Below are 22,323 nucleotides of genomic sequence, written 5' to 3'. Positions count from 1 at the left end.
TGCTAAGGTATTCTTCTCCTACCAGTGATTATGTCATCAAAATTCTTAAGTAAGTCAAATTCTTGAAGTTACACTAGACATTAAGTATTTTATCCATGCTGTCTGTTACCAAAATTTTTGAGGTACATAAAATTCTTGAAGTCACACTGGAGATGGAGTAGTTTATCTGGTTCTTTCAGGTGATTCCCATATATTTCTAGTTCTTACAAGATGTTCAAAAAACGTCTCTTAGGTGTTGTTTGTAAAATTTCAAGATGCGTCTCTATTGGTCCTACCAAATATTTAGTTTCAATCACATGGTGACAGATACAATAACACAACAGTTTCAGACAACTGGATCAGCAACAGGCTTTTGCATAAGTGAAACTCCTTGTTTTTAGCTAAAACACGATACAAATTAGGTTGTAAATATATAGCTTTTAGTGTGTATATGATTATGCGCAACGAATGTCATTAACAGTACACAGGTCTGACTGACAGAACTTTTGAGACCTGGTTTAAAGAACACACTGTAGTCTCAGGGCGTATACACGGACAAGGAAAAAAAGAAATTCCCAGATTTTTCCCATATTTCCCAGTTAAAAATAAACTTTCTCCCAGATGAAAATACACTTTTTCCATGTTAAGTGACAGAATACTCTTCCTTGGCCCTATAAAACTCATCAATCCTTTGAATATTTATGGTTTTATATACAGACATAGAATTTCCCGGCACTTTAGAAAACAAAACTCAGGGAGGAAAAACACGTTTTGAAAGACCTTTGATGTGCATCTACATGTACACTGCATTTTTTCTTATTATGAAAATATAAATTTGAATTCCACCAAACACTATATGTCACTTTACGAAGCATTGAAATCGAGATAGCTCATGTCACGTGATCTCGCCAACTGATGACAGCATAAGACACATGATGTAGTCAGCCAATAGGAAGATCACTCTTAAGTAGCGCGAACACACAAATAAGGAAAGTTAATGGTTTAAATTAATATACGTAGTATTCACATATAATATTGGTCTTGAAGATTAATAAGCTGGAAGAGAAGCTAAGCTTCAACATATAATATTGATCTTTTTTGCACTTGTTACACTTTAAGATACAAATGAGCCAGTAAATTTTGAGTAACAATGTAAATGTCTGGTCTTCTGGGCTCGAAATTCTTCTAAATGGTCCTCCTCAAAGAGTTGATTTTTAAATGAGAGTCAAACACTTTGTGATTTAAGAAATTCATCGTACATTCGAGCACATAGTTCATCTTGTGTAAAAGGAAATTTGCTTTGAATGTAACACTTTTCAAACCACCATTCGCAGTATTTTCCTGTGACCTGTTAGAAATAGGTTCATTTCAGCAGTTGCAAGAGACCACCAGATAACAGGCATCACCGTGCTTGCGCAGCTACGATGATGCAGGAATCCCATTCGTCCGTACGTGTAAAACATTAAAAGACCTAACATTATGTCATAAAAGAAACAAGACATCAGAGGATACTTCAAGAGCATTGGAATTTTGTGAACCATACTAAAATACATAATTTGGCTTAAAGTGCACATTCGTATGTTCAGGTTCGGATGTAAATTTTCTTGGATTACCAGTACTGTATTAAATGTTTGGTTCTTTATTATGGCATAATGCCATACGTGCACTTGAAATGCAGCGAACAGTTGAAACTAGCCGATAATGTGAAATTAAACACTTTGTTTCAAATAAACTGTTTGCCTCAGTGGAAAGGATTAATAAAAGCCGAATCTCTTTAGCAAACTGACAAAAATAACTTCATTGTTCTGTAAGGCGATTAATGCTTGACTGTCAGAAAGGTGGAAATAAAATCTGAAACTAACAACATATTTTAGCCTTCCATAATTATGTGAATGTATTTCAATTCACTTGATAGCTCCTGGCCACAGACAACCCACCTCCCCACCACACCTCAGACTGCTCTGTGCATCAGCCCCGAGTCTACGATATTTCTGAACCAGGGCAATACTAGATAGCGGCACCCAGCCACACTTCTGTAACCAGAAGCAACTGCGCATGTAACCAGAAGCAACTGCTTAAACGAATCTAATTTAAACAGTTGTCACATCACACTCATCGGAGGCAATTTGTTGTTATGAAGCATTGCACAGTCTTTCTAAAGCCTTTGACACACTGCTGATGGCAGACGCTTGTAGAAGCACTGTGTTTTGTTGTTGTATATGAAGTTTTCCTTTGCAACTTAAGTTTTATTTTCATTTTCTTTTTTCTCTCGTTCATGTTTTGTTGCTGCAGTATTATTCTGCAGTAGCGGGCTACAGTAATATCCTTTGCTAGAGTATTGTTTCTTACCAGCCAAAATCAAAAATTTAACTGAAAACTGAAACAATGAAATATTCCCAGAATTCTAAACAATTCCCAGGTTTTTCCTGGTTTTCTCCCAGATGAAAAAAATTCCCTTGTATTTCCTGGATCTCCCGGGTCGTATACACTCCGAGTCTGAATTAAGACAGCATTCGCAGATATATATATATATATATATATATATATATATATATATATATATATATATATATATATATATATATATATATATATATATAGACACACACACACACACACACACACACACACACACACACACCCCCCCTTACCTAACATATTTCAGACCATTTGACTACCAAGACTTCAACATTGAAACAAGGGTATGCTTGTCAACAAACACTTAATTATCACCGAGCGGGGTGGCGCAGTGGTTAGACACTGGACTTGCATTCGGGAGGACGATGTTTCAATCCCGCGTCCGGCCATCCTGATTTAGGTTTTCCGTGATTTCCCTAAATCACTGCAGGCAAATGCCGGGATGGTTCCTCTGAAAGGGCACGGCCGACTTCCTTCCCAATCCTTCCCTAATCCGATGAGACCGATGACCACGCTGTCTGGTCACCTTCCCCAAACCAACCAACCAACAAACTTAATTATCTATTCTCAATGCACAGTACAAATGGGCCAAACTTTACAAACTTGTCCACATCACAGTGCAGATTGGTATAGCGTATCTGGCTAGTTGGAGGCAGCCAATGTAAGGATGCTACTTGGTAGTCATAAATAGTTGTTAACCAGGTATCTTTATGGCATGGACATATGAACTAATCACGTTTTGTGAACAGCCTTTCCTTCACATTATGCTTCTGCTGCACAAGACATTTTTGTCATTGAATATCTTAAAAATGTATTAATACACAGCTAATTAACATCTGATAAACTGAAATACTATTAATGATTTCTTCTCAAAGATGAAATCTACATTGTGATGGCAAGATTGATCTATAACGTAGCCCAAGGTGTAGGTTGGATTGGAATGTGAATCTTGTTGAGAGTTGGTGAAGACAATGAATGTGAATATTAAATCTAAGTTAAATGCAGCTCAAATTGTAGAATAGGTTGAAAGGTGACAATTTGTCTGTGAGTTGGCAAAGTCAACAAAGGTGAATATAAAATTTTGGTTGTTGTGACTGACTGATCGGTAGTGAAGCTGATAGTTCTGTTTTTAATTATTTTCTGTTTACTTGAATTCACAGATCACCAGCAGTATACAAATATGAATAAAAGAAACACCAAAGGATGGAAAATGAAAACTCAGTATTAAATTATTTATTAAGCGTTTGTGGTTATTTGACCCTATGTAAAAAAGTTTTAGTTCAATTTGATCCCATTCTAGCATGTGGTATACTGTATTATAAAGTTGTTATATTAAATACTTTCACATTTCTCTGGTGAGCGAGACAAAATCATCCCACCACATGACTAACTATACAAATAAGCTGTACTGCTATCATAACTTTCTGCAACAACTTGCGACAGGCATTGCCAATATGCACTTCAAGGTTAGAGTGTGAACATTCCTTCTAAAGTTTTACTGTAGAACACCTCTGTGCACCTAAGCAACTGTCTCTCTTCTTATCCTCCCTGTAGCACATCATCACAGTTATGAAATAACTCACTAGTCTTCACATTTCTATGCAACTACTGTAACTTTTAAACAATATTTTCCTCTTTTCATATTTGAAATCAACACCTCTATTTTTTATTTTTGATGTTTATGAAAATATCTGTATTTGTATTTTACATACCAACAAAGTATTTGAAACAGATTTTGTCAGAAAGTGCCAAAGCTCTCTCTTCCGTTTGTAGATGGTTATGCAGAGGGGAGCTGTGTTGGATCTGAGTTGTTGAAATCATCTAATTGTGCTACTATGCGCATCTTTACTCAAACAATGGAGACTTCAGGTAGGAATATCAACAAGGTAGGAAAAGATAGATTCTTACTTACTGTATGACAATGATTCAAGGAAATGTTTTCCATACAAAAGTTATATGATGAATGTGAAAAATATTCTGATTAGTCAAGGCAAATTATGGTACACACTGAAGAGCCAAAATATTATGAGCACTGTCCATGTTCAAATGTCACCCATGGCACTGTGGGCACATGATGTGGTAAGGAAAGTATATAAGCAGAGCAGAGACAAATGGTATATCATTGTAGTGACGCTACAGGTCACAAATGGGGAAAGTCTCTAACAAGTAATTTTGAGAAAGGGCAGACTGTTTTGGCCTGATACATGAGAACGAGCACGTGAAAATCAGCGAAGCTGGTCTACTGTTTACATGTTTCTGCTGTGATCATCTATGGAAACTGGTTGAAGAGACAATTAGGCAACAAGACGCTGGACGTTCACACCTCATGACAGAATGTGGACATCAGAGGCTTTCCACTGTGTACAGCAGAACAGACAGAGATCAGTAGCTCATCAGCTAACAGAGTGCAATGCTAGGGCAGGCACAAGTGTTTCGAAGCACACAGTTCAGTGTCCATTATTGAACATGAGGTTCTGCGGGTAAAAACATCTCTATATTCCCATCAACAGATCCACTTGTAGTGAGTATGGGCCTGCCGATACTGGAAATGCATTGCTCAATAAGATGAATGACTATTTTTGTTACATATGTAGTATACAGATACACCATTATCTGGACAAACTGTTATTCAAAACATGCACCACTCCATGGATGCAGACTTATGGATGCAGTATTATGCTAGGAGGCACATTCGCCTGTTCTTCTATGGGACCTGTTGTTGCAACGTATTAATCAAAAGCATAATGACAGCTGTGGAGTGAGCATTATTGTGGACCAGCTGCATCCATTCATGCCTGATGTCTTCCCCAACAATGACTGTACGTTCCAGCATGATAACTGTCTTTGTCACAGGGTCTGAACCCAAGAGAACATAGGTGGGAGAGTACTCCCATGTCCACAAACCACAGGCTTGTAATTTACAGGAATCGAATGACCTGTGTGTAAATGTCTGGCACCACACAGATCTGGAACCATATGAAGGACTTGTTGAATTCATGCCACATAGTGTGTACCAAAGGTGAACTAACACACTATTACACACATGGTCATAATGTTTTGGCTCATCAGTGTATGTCCATCTAACAATACAAAGCCTTCAATTCAAAATTATTTACTACTAGGTCACACGGTTTGATAAGCAATACTTTCACAGAAAAAAATATTGCTCAGCAGAAATTTCCTGCCAAATGAATGATTTTGCTGATGTTTAATTTCACTGGATGTGTGAGAAATGGCATCAACCAAAATTCAAAGCTGGGCTATTTAAAACTCCCATTTTTATAGTGTCAGGACTGTTTATGTACTACAATGAACATGTGCTTCTGGATGAGCAAAATTTTCTGTTCTGGCTGTTTATCAAGCTGCAATGATGGAACAAAATTAAGTAACTTGAATGTTGTCAAGAAATGCCTGGAAACATCAGCTGCAGTATGACTGTTTCTTCTTATGCAATTTCTGTAGTTTTAGCACACCCAAAATATATATGATCATATAGGAAAAACTTGATCATTGCTTTCTGCGCACTTTTACACAGAATCAATGACAGCACTGATCCTCTCAAAAAGTTAAGTGAATTCTGCAACACAGTTTCAATTTTTTCAAGTTAACCCAGTTGAACCAGAAGAGAACCTCTATATTTTCCAGTCTCAAATGGAATCACATTTCCAAATAAACCAGTATTATTCTTCTCAGTAATATGACAAAAAACAACTACACCATATTCAAATAAATGACTTGCAAACACTGTTTAGCAATGAAACCATACAGCTATTGAGTGAACAATATGCCTGCCAGCAACAAACATGTCTTATGACACTGACTTTTTCGATCATTCCGTAGTACTAATTTTTCTCACTTTTGGAATATGACAACAGGTTCTGGTTATTATGCAATTTCGATAGCTCTAAGAGAATCATCAAAATCTCATAAAAGACCTAAACTTTTTGTACTATGTAACCAATATAATTCTATTTATGCCATTCTCTACTGACTGATGTTCATAACCCCTACCTACACTGCTGCTGCACTAAAGTCAATTTGTGCAATGCTGTTCTGTCCTACATAGAATGTCTGCAGACAAACAAAGATAACACAGTTGCAATATTTAGAGTTGTTTCTACCAGACAACTGCACAAAACTAACAGTACATTTCAACTCATGACATTCTAATTTTCATATTCTCAATATCTCACCATGAAGAACTTCATCTGGTAAAACAGGATTAGCAAGGACAATATCCGTCTCACGGGCAAGATTAGCATCCCGCAATCCTTCAACCAATCTCTGGTACTCTTCCTTCAGTTTTTGAGCATCATCTTCCTTCATTCTGGAAAACAGTAACATACATCAATATGACTCCTCATTTATAAGAAATAGGAATACTTTATTTCACAGCTGATTTTGTTACAGTATTTGCTAAATACAACTTTAATTATTAAAATCCAGATGTTACCATGCCTACATCTGCGCCTGGCTCGAGTCTCATAATCAGTCACAGAACTGGTTTAAATTTATTTCTGCTTGAAAAGTTCTGCATCAAGTAATAAGAATGTTGATCTTACTCAGCAATAGTACGTTCCAGCAGCTGGATGTTGGCAGTACTCCTGTCTACAATTCTCCTTGTTATCTTCACACTCATTGAGTCAATACAAACATTATCTGAAAATGGAACAACATGACAACTAGCACTGCCCCCTCATTTTATTGTGCAGTTTATTTACATTGTATTTTATTTTTGAAATATTTAATTTAATGTTATTAATGAACACACATCATTGCCAAATGTACAGTGTATGGACACACTGAATTTTCAAACACTACTTTATTACTTTTAAAAGTACACAAAATAAATATTGGAAGAATAGAAATAGCGCAATACTCTTCAGTTCTTTATAGACATACATAAGCAGCAATGAATTCAGTATCAAAATAATTTTTTCCATTTCTAAAAGGGACATGAACCAGGATTTTAGATAAAGTGTGTACTGTAATTATTCATGGAATAGTTAGCAGCCACAAAACATTCATCACTTTCTTTTATTATTATTTATGAACTTGGCCTGCTATGGACTGCATACAACTTAAGACTTATGGTGTTTCTTTTTCTTCCGTTCTTCCCAGTACTACTTCATTTTCTCGCCAACTGCTCGTCTCTGCTCATCTGTCCACACTCTCTTGGGTCAAGGTTTTGGCTGATCTTCTTCATAGTTTGCTTTTTCTATTAGTAGCCTGAAGTGATTCCGGTCACGTATTATTTCTTCTGTAACACCTATTTTGTTGGCATCTTTCTTTACTGCTCTTATCCATCCTACAGTTTTTTTCAGCTTACTAACGTAATTAAAAATTTTCTTTTTAATCCGTGTTTCTTCCATTCTTTTTAAATGTTCGTAAAATTTTAGCCGTCTCTTCCTCATTGTATCTGTGATTTTTTCTGTATTTTTGTATAAGTCTTCATCTCTCCTTTTAATCCACCTGTTTTCCTTGTTTTTCTCAGGACCTAGAATTTTTCTTAGTATTTTTCTCTCTCTTTTTCCTAGTTCTCTTAATTCGCCTTTTTTATTCAATGTTAGGCACTCTGATCCATACGTTGCTTGTGTCATAACAACTGAATTATAATGTCTTACCTTTGTTTGTATGGATATTGATTTCTTATTGTAGTAGTTTTGTGTTAATTTATACGCAAATTCTAACTTTTTTATTCTTTCTTTATTTCTTGCGTCATCCAGTCCATTGGCTTGGATCCATTCCCCAAGGTATTTGAAACTACCAACACTTAATTTTTCCATACTTTGTTTTCATAAACTTTTCTGTATTATGTTTGTGTTCTATATACTAAGTTTTTTCATAGGATATTTTTAGCCCAGTCTTTTCAGCAATCTATTTTAACAGATCAAGCATAACTGTTGTGTCTGTTCAGTTTTCAGTTATCAATCCCATATCATCCGCAGAGGCTAAGCATTTCACTTCAGATTTGTTCTTTCTTTGGCCCATGCTTATACACTTTGTGACTCTGTTGTTTAATCTGTTTTCCCATGTTTTTACTATTTCATCTAAAACCAAGTTATCATATTTTATATATAAAGAAATCTAGGCAATAACCAACATCAGTTTAAAAGGAAAAAGAAGTCACCAACATTTCTAAAACCATCCAGGGGAGATTAGCTTGGGAGGAACATAAAGAGTGTTAGAATTGTGTGTGTGTGTGGGGGGGGGGGGGGGGGGGGACGGAGCCGAAAGCTAATTTGTCACTATAATTGCTACTGGAAACAAGGTTATACAAATATCGCTGTGGCACACAAGACCTTGTGTTGAACAGCATTGTTTTTGTAAAACGAAGAAACTGCACAACAGTTGCCAAATTCTACAGATTAAATCCGAACTAGCGACCAGATACATACAGTCTGCCAACACGAAGTCATACAAATAACTGAAGTTTGAGTCTTAGTGCTGAGATTTTTTTTGGTAGGGTTTCACTGTTTTCCACGTGATTTGTTACTAGCCCAATCTGGAGGACCAGAATTCTCTGTAGGTGTTTGTTCTCCTATTCAATATGTTCCAGTTTTAAAGGATTGAAACAATCCAGAATGAGATTTTCACTCTGCAGCGGAGTGTGCGCTGATATGAAACTTCCTGGCAGATTAAAACTGTGTGCCCGACCGAGACTCAAACTCGGGACCTTTGAAACAATGCTCTTATTTACCTCCCAACATTGTTCAAAACATATCTACAAATTGCCTTGCAGAACTGGGAAAATAAATGCTGTAAAATGGGAATTCAGCAACGAGATCATTGTATATCCTTTTATTCCGAGATGAGCAGCTGGTTGTTGAAACTGAAGAAGATATCGTCTACATGGTGAGAAAATTAATATAAGAGTATAGCAAATGAGGACTGAAGTTGAACAGAAGATAGAATACTTAAACATGAGAACACAATCAGTTGATCTTGAAACATCAGATAATGTAAACATCATTAACTGCGAAAGTTATAAATACCTTAAGAGTGTAGTTAATAAAGATGTAGCACTTGAGGATGACTAGAGAAACAGATTGAACTCAGGAAGGAGAGCAATATCAAAATAGAACTTGCTCTTATGGTCCACAAAATTTGGATTAAAAATGAATTTTAATATACAAAGCCATTATTGAGCCAATTATCATTTATGGTTCAGAGCATTGCGTAAGGGTACAGTACGCTTACATAGTATCGATCATACACACTATGCAGCGATCATAAACTAAAGCAAAGACTGCCCACAGTATTGGATTTCTGTTGAGTGTTTATAAATGCTGGTTTACAAAAGGTTGTTTTAATTAATAATATGTAGTATTTGAGAAAGGACATGTTATCATTTAGCAGTTTTATTCAGATTTCACAATAACAGAAGGACACAACAATGAGTTTGATGCAAAGGAGCTATTACTTATTATGCTAAATTAATTAAATATAACTTCATCTTCAGTGTACGTGAAAAATAAAGTTCGGTGCGAAACTAGGGGGAGGTTATAACTGGACAATCACGGAGAAGAACCACAAGAAGACTGAAGCTGTAGAAATGGACTTTCGAAGACGAGCATCAAGCATCTCCTGTTTGGAACATAGAACAAAATGAAGTCGTAAGGGAAATAACACACAAGAAAGATACCGAAGGGATGACAAACAATGCAGAAAACTTTTCTGGTTTGGCCACTTAATGGGGGTGGGACAGTAAAGAATATCTAAAACTGTATTTAAATATAGACTGACAAACAGAAGGATCAGAATGATTTAAATTGATGCAGTGGATGGAAGGAAGTATGACCAACATAAATCTGACCATTGAAGATACACAAAATAGGTTATTATGGAGGTTGTGATGTGGGATACTAAGGAGCCATCGGACACCAGTCAACATATATATTATGTAACATACAGGCAGTAATTAATATGAAAATGAGCACATTTGAATACTATAAAGTACTGCAATCTTTATGAAACATCTCAACATTTCTGGGAGTGACTATGAATCAAGAACAGAACGGACAGGAAATGATATCCAGTACCCTTCAAAACCAATCATCCCAACAGTGACAGTATTCCAGGCCAGCAGTATCCTACCAATACTCTAAGCATACACTGAGACTGAATGTTGGAATGCTAATTACAATGCTATATCATAGAAAAAGAACACAGCCAAAACGATTGGTGGCAGCCTACCCAAGAGCTGAAAAAAGTAAGAGAAATGTAACATCTTAATGAAATTTTGTCCAACTGTGCATTAGCGTATTTACTCGAATCCAAGCTGCACTTTTTTTCCGGTTTTTGTAATCCCAAAAACTGCCTGCGGCTTAGAATCGAGTGCAAAGTAAGCGGAAGCTCTGAGAAATGGTGGTACCGCCACAACTAACTTCTGCCGTCGACTATATGTAGCGCTACACAGGCATGCTTTGCAGGCACAAAGATAAATACTGGCGCCAAAACCTCTGACTCCGTAAATAAATTTAAAAAAATGTGGAAGACGAGCTTTTTTTCTCTGCCTCGAGTTTCGACCATTGCATTTTCGTACATTATCCAACAAAGTAAATACAAATTCTGTATTGTTCATCTTTGAATGTAGCAGCATTTCAATGTACTATGAAAATCTGACTGGCAAGACTGTTTGGGATGTTTGTCAATATAGCCAACTCTACGTTCTGAATTTTTTCCTACCTGTGAGAAGAGATGGTTGCTAATAGGAACTTTTATGAATTGTGAATCACATGCAGTATTCTCTTCACCATAAGAATAATACGAATATAAACATTTTGCCATGTATTCTTTCGTGTTTGCTGCTATCTCATTTAAATCTTGTTTGCCTAATAAACGACGAAACTAGTGTGAGACAACAGCAAACGCGGGAGAATATACATATCATGTCATGTTTATATTCGTATTATTCTTATGCTGAATAGTGATACAGTCAGAAATGAAGCACGGCAATTGACTACATTTTTAAATCTAAGATGACTCTCATTTCTGTGCAGAATGTGATGTACAAAAGAGGCGTCTGCAGAGATTTTCAAACGATGAAAAATTTTAGCTAAACTCTCGTTCAGAACATCTTCTATCATACACAGTCTATTATTTGGTTCTTGTTGATCATTATCAAAGAAAGCAGCAGTGTAAGTAACAACAAATAGCAGTCTCTTGCCATTGTTACGCTAAAGAGACAATTCCTCTCTTTTTTTTTTTATTTATTTATTTTGTTATCGTAAGCGGCATTAGCGCGCACAAAAGCAAGCCATGCTGCGAGTGGCGACAGGTCGTACACACACATTATCAGAATGCGACAAACAATGCATGACACAGTACAAAAATGCATTTTCAGCGTAGAGTGATGTAAACACCTATAACAAAGGGAACGGCACGTACCAGATCAAAGAAAAATAAGCAATCTATTCAAACCAGACGTAGCACGTGAAAAAGGAAGAGTACCCGTATAAATAAGGACGGGGCGCCTAACGCATAGCAATTGCTACCTGGTAAAGCTTAACTCCTAAGCTTACGACTCGAACCAAACTACTGTAGCTGTATCGTCATTCATTCGACCTAAATTGTGTCTCATATTACAATGGACCAACTGTGTTTCGATTTGGAGGTGCGGCCTAAAACTTTTCTATCCCTTGAATTTCGAGTCTCAAATTTCAGGTGCGGCTTAGATTCGGGAAATTTTTTTTTCCTTGATTTCGAGTCTTATTTTCAGGTGCGGCTTAGATTCGAGTGCGGCTTAGATTCGAGTAAATACGGTATACCTAGCAAACAGAGGGGAGGACTGATGATGAAGTGTGGTCTTTATAAGACTAAACCAGAGAAAAGTCACTGCTTCATAAATCGCTTTCGCTACTGACAATATGCCACTACTAACCCTGGGAGACTGACCAGCATACTGATTAGAGCTGAGTGAAGAGGGCCCCTGGAGCACCCAATTATTCTTAAAATATGTAGCTTCCCACCACCACTGAGTCCTCACTGCCTAATTTTGGCACTTATTTTTCCTTGAGATGAGAGATAAATTTCCTACTCAACAGACCAAATGTAATATCTTCTGTGAAAGCACTCAGATTTTCTCTTAAACGAACAATGGTATACAAAGTCAATGATTCAGTAGGTGCTATGAGACATTACTGTCATTTGTTCTTATGGTGGCTAAAATGTGTGCACTAGCAAAAGTACTGGAAACTGCTACTGTTTCAAAAGCTATGCAAAAATCTGAGGCCATTTTGCCCCAGAAAAGGGATTCAAAGTTATCTTACCAATGTTGTGTGCTTCATCAAACACTACGACAGATGACTTGCTAAGTTCCTTGGACACAACTTCAGCAATTTTAGGATCTAGGAGATAGTGGTAACTGTAAACAACAATGTTGGCGTGTGTGATCTGAAACAAATTATAAAAATAGAAAGGATTAGGTGTGCAGAAATCAAAATTTTACAAAGCTGACTGACAAATCATAAACTACAAAACCATTACAGTAATTAAATTAAAATAGGTAAAGAATTCCTAGCAAGCAAGCACAAAAACAGGAACAATATAGTGAGTGTAAACACATTTTTGCCTCGAGCTTACAAAACAGAACCTTTCTACATTTAGTATTTGAGAAAAAAGGCAAAGATGTGATACAGATAACAAAATAATAGCTGATTTCATTATGCTTCTGCCAATTTCTGCCCCATCTGCTGCACTGTGTGTGTGTGTGTGTGTGTGTGTGTGTGTGTGTGTTGGGGCTTCCGGGCACTCAACGTCGAGGTCATCAGCGCCCTGACACACATTAAAAGCAACGAATGTGGACAGGCTTAGCAAAATCGAAGCACACATGCAAAGAAAGCAGGAAAAGAAGGAAAATGCTACATAAGAAAGTAAAACGTAAGGAAAGCAAAAACGTAGTAGCAAGAATGCCACAGGAAATTGTCATTGGCTGGCCACTTACATAAAATATGGGCAAGCTTGTCACACAGTGAGCAAATTAAGACCCTCTCCCTAAAATCTTTGTAGAAACATTTGACAAGGCACAGAACTTTAAAACTTTAACATTCGTTTGAGTGTTTCCTAAAAGAGACGGCAGGTCCGCTGGCAAGTCAGCCGTGGCCCGCTGGTCAGAAAATAAAACGTGGCGCACAGTGACCTGGACGCCACAAGCACCACACATTGGAGGGTCCTCTCGTCAGAGCAGGAATCCATGCGTCATAGGACTGCGGCCTATTCGTAGCCAAGTGAGGAGAACCTTGTCCCATCGACGGGGCTGGAAGGAAGCCCACACACGCGTTGTGGGCTTGACTAAACGGAGCTTATTGTCAGTCATTTCCAGCCCCACCGACGCATGTCTCTTGAGCTCAACAGCGAGGTGAGTGCGTGCAGGGGGATAGGACACCGAAATATTTGTGGATCAAGACACGCCTCCTTGGCTGTGAGATCTGCCCTTTTATACCCAGCAATACTGACGTGTCCCGGAACCCAGCAGAAAGACACCACCTTCCACAGTGACCGCAGTTGGAGGAGGGCATCCTAGATGGTCTGGACTATTTGATCTGCTGGATACAAACATTGCAATGAGTGAAGGGCACTTAGTGAATCAGAACAGACAAGGAATTTAGGACAGGAAGAATGTCTCATCTGCTCCAGTGCCTGCAAGATCGCAGACAATTCTGCATCAAAGACATTAAAAGTCTGAGGCAGTCGAACCTTGAGGACACGATCCGGAAAAACGAGCAACCAACGGAATCCCCCCGTTTCGACCCATCCGTACCTGCTGCATGGAGCAACACCAATATTTAACTTATTATCCCATGGGATGTCAGCAGTAGGCTTGCTGTGAATCTTGAAATCTTCCCAACGACTGAATACTCAATGATGTTTCAGGTACGCAACTGATCACAGTTTCCTACCACACAGGATACTTCATCTCAGCACTTGCCGGACATGTTGAATGGAGCTATCGAAGAATACCATCCGCTACCCAACAGCACGATTTATTTGAGCATGGTAAACGCTACATGGATGCATCGTGATCATAGTTGCGACACTGACCACACTGCCAGCAAGCAGTACCCTCAATGGTGGAAATGTGAAACAGGATGTGTTGTCACTCACTGTGGCCCTTGGCATACTCTTATCTTTTCTGAGAGAAAATCATGAAACTATGGGTTTCCATACATTATTAGCTTACTGTCCTTGTTAATATGGGTTTCCACAATGCTCATCTCCACAGATTCTTTAATAATGTCATCCCAAAATAAATTAGCAGTAGTTAAACTTGTTTCACCATATTTCATTGCATGCTTGGTGGATACACATGTTCTGCAATGACAGACTTCAGACTTCCTAAGTAGTGAAAGGTGAGTGCAGCGTTACTGTTCTGTGCAACGTTCTTCCAGGATATGTGTATATAAGCCATACCACATTGGCATGGCATACTCCTGCCTTCCTCAATAATAAATCATATTTTATTGTTCCAAGAAGACCTGCAATCTTAGGTGGACAGAAAAACACTTAAACTTGAAATTTCTGGAGTATCTTGCCTACTTTGAATGACATGTTGCCAACTAACAAAAGAAAAGTTGCTGATTTTGCCGGCTTACTGTGCTCCTAGTCCAGTGCTGTTTTTTTTTTTTTTTTTTTTTTTTTTTTTTTTTTTTTTTTTTTTTTTTTTTTTTTTTGCTGATAATACTTTATTGATTTGCTGCATCAAGTACACATTTTCCTTAGGCACTGATCTAAGACGGACAAGCTCCGTAGACAAACTTGTAATTGGAAACTATGTGTGCCTCATGTGCAACAGTCTTAAGCACACTCATGGTGTGAATATGCAAATTTAAATCCATGTTAGTGAGCTTGAACTAAAATGAATGACCCAAAGAGCCATTGTTCTTCCACATAACCAGATAATCCAAGAATGGCAGAAAATCTTCTTTTGATGTTACCATGGTAAACTGGATCTTCTTATGAATGGAGTTTGATGCCAGAAAAATTCATTACTTTGTCTTCTCCATGGGACCACACTATGAAAGTGTGATGGAACCCGATTATTTCATTGATTTGCTCACAGTGAAGATAACAGGGAACGTCAAGATCCATGGCAATCAACAACCCAACCTGAATTTCACATTTCCCTCACTGAAAGCACTGCCTGCTGGGAGTCTGTTCGGTCTCGCAATAAAATTATGATCACGGTGCATGCACACAACACATACAGCCCACTAATAAACTGTGTGCTGAGGGCAATTGACGTCAGTCTCTGACAGCTGATCTGCAGGTGCCTAGCAGGTGCCCAGCTGAAAATTTATGTGATGGTAGAAAACGATGACCGGCTTCACTCCCAAAACATCATTGAGTCAGTTCACGCCACCATCTATGTGGCCCAAGAACTAGTGGGATGAGGTATTTCCCACTGAAAGAATTTAAATTTGCTCCTTCCAAGAAGAATTCTATCACACTAATCTGCATTTGAAACCTTGGCCGCGAGGCAGGTATAAATCAAGATTTGAATTTACCACAAAATTCTACAGTGAGAAGTACATATAAAGAAGAATCTAAGGGCAAATATTTTAAGACTAAAATAGAATCTGTTAGAGGATTGTCTCTACTATATAATAAAATTTATTGTGTATTTATTGCTAGCGTAAAGAGAGGAATGAAGCATTTGACAAGGCTGACAATAAGACAGATGCAAGACCTGCTCAAGAAAATTGTGCACTTATAATGGAGATTTATATCTTCTATAGCGATAGAAAATGTGTTGTTAGCTCTGCAATCAAGTGATGAGCTGTTAGAAAGGGTATAAATACCTCCAGCTGGACTGAATGGTTTTCATGTTTTACAAACTGTTATAGTAAGAAGATATCCTAATACATAAATGGTTCAACACTACAGAAAGGGGAAAAAAACTGAAAGCCTTCAAATAAAAGATACTATGAATTGAATTATTAATGAAGAGCAAGATATTATATAAGAAGAATAACAGAATGATGCAGGTATGTAATGCTACAGATATGTGGGTGGAATGAAATGAGTGAAGATAACCATCTATAGTACACATCGCCAGGAATGTAACTCTGTGTGTGCGCGTTAAAGTGTGTCTGTGTACTCTGAATAGTAAGGAAAGTTCGTAGCTGAGCTACTATGTCCAGTTCTCATACATGTGCCTATTCAGCACTCAAACACAATGTGAATGCAGATGAAGCTCAACTTCATCTGCCAGGGAGGGAGGGAAGGGGGAGGGGGTGGGAGGGAGAGAGGAGAGGGGAAGAGGGGGAGGGAGAGAGAGGATGAGGGGAGGGGAGGGGGGAGAGATTAATTTGTGTTTGGCACTTTTGTCCAAGAACATTTCTCATAAACTGTAATTTTGTGAACATTATTCCACACTGTAATGCGACAGAATCTACGTTTTATTGAAGTAAATCAGTTGCAAAATTATACAGAATGAAGCAACCAGTCACGGAAACATGATTTATTTATCTTGCTGCAAATCAATTTCGACTGATATCAGTCATCATCGGTGCATTTTTCTAACCGATACGTGCCATAAGTAGAAGTACTGTCCTTGGCAGATTTCTATGATGATAGAAATCGGCCAAGGACAGTACTTCTACTTATGGCATGTGATGCTACACAGTATAGAGTTTAGTAGGGTGTTGAGTCTTTGTACTTGCCTTGCATTCAGCTATAGACATGCTCCACTGCGTTATAGATAAGACCTGAAGCTTAGTATTTGGTATCGTTTGTCACTCTCCTCACTGTACGACAGCATCTCTGCCGGACATTGTTCATTGTGCATATGTTAACAGATATGATAAACTTTTGATGTTTGACGTTCAGAGTCTAGCAGTGCTCGTACAATTTAGTCTGCTGGGGCACTAGCTGTGTAGATGTACATACAGTCTATACTAGTATCGACCAAATCAACAGTGTAACTGTTTGGTGAGTTTTTCCTTCCCTTCAGCTCTTATGTAGGCTAATCTGAATCTGTGATTTCTAAAAATAAAATGATAAAACTTTTATCATCACTTTTCACAATTCTAAGTGTGCTGAAGCAGCACTGTTTTGTATTTTACCCTGTGTATCCCAATATCTAGCATTTGACAAAGAAAATTATGGGCTCAGGTACAGGCAGAAGTACAGGTGTATTTCACTTTAAGCTAGTGTGCATCTACTTATGGCATGTAGTCAGGATTACAGAGGAGTTCTGTATGAAGGGCTTTCTTTTACAACTAAATGAGCTAATTATTTTGCTGCACTTCTCTTGCTTTTGAATGACAAGAGATTACAGTACCTAATGGAGGCAGTCTCTTCTGGCAAATGAGGAACAATCCTTAGAAGATGCTGTATCAATTCAACATGGGAGATAAAATCAAACAACGGAAAATCACGGACAGAATAACAATAAGGAATACGGTACTGCTAGCCTACTTATCGCATAGAGGTGGCGGTGAGTGGCAGACAGATAAATTTAAAAGTAGATTAAACTCTCGCATTGTCCAGTACTTCAGTCTTCTTTTACATCTGCTGTGTCTACTGCTCAGTGCCTCTTCTATCAGGTGATTACAACATGCAAGATACACTGATACACTACACAAATGGTGGAAGTTGCCTTCAGCTGCATGCGGGTGTGGATAAGTGCACCCTAGTATAAACCACATTGTACAATGTTGCAAAATTAGATAATATCTAGGAGTGACAGCTGATTTCTTCACACTAGATCACTGTTACTTTTTTATATACAGTTACTGTCTGCATATCTTCTGTATTACTGACTTACAAATTGTCCTTGGAAACAAAATATATGCAGATAGCAATACTCTAGATAAAAAATAACTACAAACGCACTTTGCATTTCATTTTCACGAATTAATAATTTTATTTTTATCAAATAGCTCAATGAATAAACCATTTATTGTGAATTTACATTTTTATACAGAAATCTACAATTCAGAATCGAAACTCTCCATATTAAGCTGATAGAATACATGTTTCTCCTATACATGTGAGGACTCTTTTATAAAAATTTAGCATTTTATGTACTGCACACTACGTATTCAGTGTTACCAAATTCCCTGACATGAGAAGCATGTTCATTTGCACAAATATGGTGGAAACTACACTGCATAATATTGCCTGACATTTAAGGATTATGTGGACTCAGACTCGTGAAGGAATATCTTACATGAGGACACAAAGCCGAAGAACACCTGACAGAACAAATGTATCTCAAGTAAAAGTTTCGTTGTGAACCCCTCTTGCATTTTTCGTACTTCATATACAGCATAGGAACATAATATGCATCGAAATAACTGTAGGAGATGTGGCCATTATTTAACAGTCCTATCCAGAATTTCCTTTGCAGTTTTAATTTTTATGACGAAACTTGCATTAAATATGGCAAAGTGCATTTACATATGGCACAGACATAAACATTAAGCTATGCTACAGGTGATATTTGGGTTTCAAATTCAGCCTTCCTCAATCATAAATCAAATTATCACCTTTCAACCTAACCTAGACCACAGGCTTTGCTACAGATCTATCACCACAACCAAGAATTCAGAGGGAGTCCAATATCACTATTATGTAACACATCCACTGATCCAACTATACTCATAAGTGGGGAGGGAGAAGTGGGACCATTTAAAAAGCACTAGTGGCAGATATTTAGGATGAATATGTTTGTATGCAAGATGGTCTGACAATGAAGACAATGGAAAAGAATATAATTTTTACAAATCACAGCCAGCACTTTTGTAACAAGGAATACAGTTTACCAGAATTACAACTTCAACAATTAGCTGTCCATCTACCACCCAAAATGTCAACATTTCATTCATTACTTCAAAATGATTGACATAGGTATATAGCAATGGACAGCTATTTTCAGACTCAGAAGAACTGGAGACACTTGGTGGATTATAAGGGATTTATAACAGTAAAACCGTAAGCTTACCGCATATCGAGCAAGGAAATATGGGCACCAACCCATGTCTCGACCATAATCCTTCAAATCATCTATGCTATATACACCAGGTGCCATTGGAGATTCTTTGCCAAAAGTACTGAAGGCTTCATAGAAGTTGCACACAGGAACAGACTCATCATAGCTGTGACGGTCCCGTATGTAGGATGCAGTCAAGCTGTGACATCGACCATCGACTATTTTGCCATCACGCTCTTTACTGACCTGTGAATAACAGTGAAGTTTAAGTTAGGCCTATTTATTCCAAAAAGGAAGGAGTATATATAAATCTGATAAATGAATACCTGCGGATGAATGCACAGATTTTTGCGTGAACTCAGGACCAGCCCAAGTATCCTAGGTTTTTCTTCAGTCTGTTTCTCGATGTATGCAATTAACTTTTTAAGTTCCTCAATAACTTTCTCAATTTCAGGAACAGTACGAGAACAATATATTAATTTTGTTACATCTAATGGGTTGTTCGCCATGTAAGCCACAATCAAGGACAATAGTGATATTGTTTTACCAGTGCCTGACGGCATTTCCAGCAGGCAATGGCCCTGGAAAAAGTAAAAAGTAATCACAGCAACATTGTTCACACATTTTACATGATCACACGTATTTCATTTTCCCAAAAACTACGTAAGCACTGCTGCATACCTTCGCATCCAGGCCCTTCTTAAGCTCCAACATGTATGCATACTGTTCCGGATAAATGTAATCATAAGGGAAATAGACCGGTAAACCATCGACATCCAACCTATCAATATAAATCCACAAAATAAGTAATTCCACTTTTAACGTTCATGACATGGTAAAACCACATAATGTACTGCTAAACTAAAAGGACTATTAATGACACAATGATAAGTACGATGAAACAAAGTTTTTTTGACGTTTACATGACGGGAGGGAACCTTATATATTTAAAAAAAAGATGAGGAAGAAAATGTTCCGTACTATTCATACCTCATTATTTTAATGTGTCTTTTCTAATAATTTTTCGGAATGCCAAGACCAGAAAATTCCAAACATTCACATGTTGTGCACAGCTATAACTTTGTGTATCAACACAATCACTCCACTCATGGACGCTTCTACCAATGTACACACTACATACAGCCAAACTGTTATTATTTGAGATGCATGTAAGTTGTATTGGCTGCACTGGAACAGCCAAAGTACCTCCAAAGCAGACATTCCCAAACGAGAAGCAACAAAGGGGCCTGCACACGTCCAATATTTACTCACGACACAGGTTTTTCAAATCTTCAACACATGGGAGCGACTTCACGCCACCAATAATAAAGACAAAAGTCGTTAATTGACAACGCGGTTTTACAAGGCTAGTATGTAGAACACCCCGTCCAAAAGAAAGTGTGTGCTGTAATTATGTTATCTATAGCTCAGAAGTAATAGAAGCTAGCGAAACAGAGGAAATGGGTCCGAGAATGATCGAAACAACAAACGAGTTACTGATCACGTGTTAACTTACTAATAATAAGAACCATCCACCAGAAAGATTCCATATTATTTTCCGATGACTCCTGGACAGTACCGGTACAACACGTTACTAATGTTGAAAAGAGATAGAACAGAGAAGCAAAATACGTTAATGAGAGAAGCAATTGCGGTCAAAGAGAGATTAGGGGTAACTTTGAGATTCCTGGTGACATGTAGGTCATTCGAGTGCTTGAAGTGTACTTCTATAATACCATCAAACACAAAGCAGAGCCACAGAGACTCCTCCATTGACCACCATAAAGTGGTGCACACAGTGATTACCCTTGCATAGGTCTATTAAAACTGTTGTACATTGAAAGACCACTTAAAAATTTTAATTTGAGGTACGATGTGAACAAAGGCGAATTGAACATAAACAGTGTACACTAACGCCCTGTGGCTGACACATCCAGCTCTGTCAACATTTGATTGGAGAATATTGTCAAACCATCAATACTTGAGCACACACGTTCAGTATGTGTTGACATACTGAGAATATTTTGAAGGCCGTTAATACTACTTGTCAATATTTCTAGTATAGTCAGTACATCAATACACGCCCTCAGACGGTAAATATATTGACAGGTTGACAATATTACTGAACGTGTGAGCGCCTCTTATGATATAGACGCTGAAACAGGAATTGAAAAGATTTTGTGTAGCAAGTTTAAATTTAAATTCTCTGATTTCATCTGAAGATTCATTAATTCTCACCAAACCACAGTCTAACATATACAATGGCCACGCTCACTCCTGTGAAAATTGTTACCATCTGACAGCTGATGTGACACTAGCGCTTCCAGTGGCGAGAAAGCAGCCATAAAAGTACAGTATGTTTTTAATCATTTTTAAAGTTAATTAGTGAAATAGTTATTAAATTTTTGCGTTCCAAACATTATTAAATGATCAAGACATGAATGATCATGAAATACAAGTAAAAACAGAGGAACCTCCTAGATCAATGATATAAGCTACAACTTAATGATGAAGAAATACATTCGAATATATGTGTAATTGCAGCTTACTCTGCTGAAAACAAGAGAATATAAACACATATTTTATGGATGAGAAGAATATATTTACCGCTTGGAGTGGCCACGCAGTCTGAGGAGCCATGTCACGGATTGTGCGGCCCCTCCTGCTGGAGGCTTGAGTTCTCCCTCAGGCCTGGGTGTGTGTCTTGTTCTTAGCACAAGTTAGTTCAAGTAGTGTGTAAGTCTAGGGACCAATGACTTCAACAGTTTGGCCCCATAGGGATTCACACACTTATGAACATTTTTGAGAATATATTTCTTTTTTTGTCTGTTAATATGACAGGCACTTTCTCTGACATGTAATAACTTTTTGGGGAGCTTCATGTTTTGCACAGATTTACACTTCATTCGACTTTCTAATATGTAAATATTTTTGTAAATATAATTATTTTTGTTTCAAAAGCGAATGTGTTGAAGATTCTTACTGTTTGT

The 22,323-nt window shown here is 37.7% G+C and overlaps 1 protein-coding gene across 1 annotated transcript in view; it reads right to left on the bottom strand.

Annotated features, from left to right (window-relative positions):
• The window catches only part of LOC126162668 (general transcription and DNA repair factor IIH helicase subunit XPD), a 51,359-nt gene extending 30,898 nt beyond the window's left edge, over window positions 1–20,461 (bottom strand). Inside the window, exons 1-7 of the mRNA XM_049919317.1 lie at window positions 20,324–20,461; window positions 20,015–20,114; window positions 19,660–19,914; window positions 19,346–19,579; window positions 12,669–12,792; window positions 6,960–7,056; window positions 6,591–6,724 (exon numbers count right to left, since the gene is read on the bottom strand). Coding sequence (XP_049775274.1) covers window positions 6,591–6,724; window positions 6,960–7,056; window positions 12,669–12,792; window positions 19,346–19,579; window positions 19,660–19,914; window positions 20,015–20,114; window positions 20,324–20,328 — 949 coding nt within the window. The 5' untranslated portion in view covers window positions 20,329–20,461. The remainder of the gene's footprint in view (window positions 1–6,590; window positions 6,725–6,959; window positions 7,057–12,668; window positions 12,793–19,345; window positions 19,580–19,659; window positions 19,915–20,014; window positions 20,115–20,323) is intronic.
• Window positions 20,462–22,323: the final 1,862 nt, after the last annotated feature.

The sequence above is a fragment of the Schistocerca cancellata genome, chromosome 2, assembly GCF_023864275.1.
Source record: "Schistocerca cancellata isolate TAMUIC-IGC-003103 chromosome 2, iqSchCanc2.1, whole genome shotgun sequence".
Classification (NCBI taxonomy): Eukaryota; Metazoa; Arthropoda; class Insecta; order Orthoptera; family Acrididae; genus Schistocerca; species Schistocerca cancellata.
Note: the sequence above shows the minus strand (reverse complement) of the source record. Positions and strands in the feature narration are given on the sequence as shown.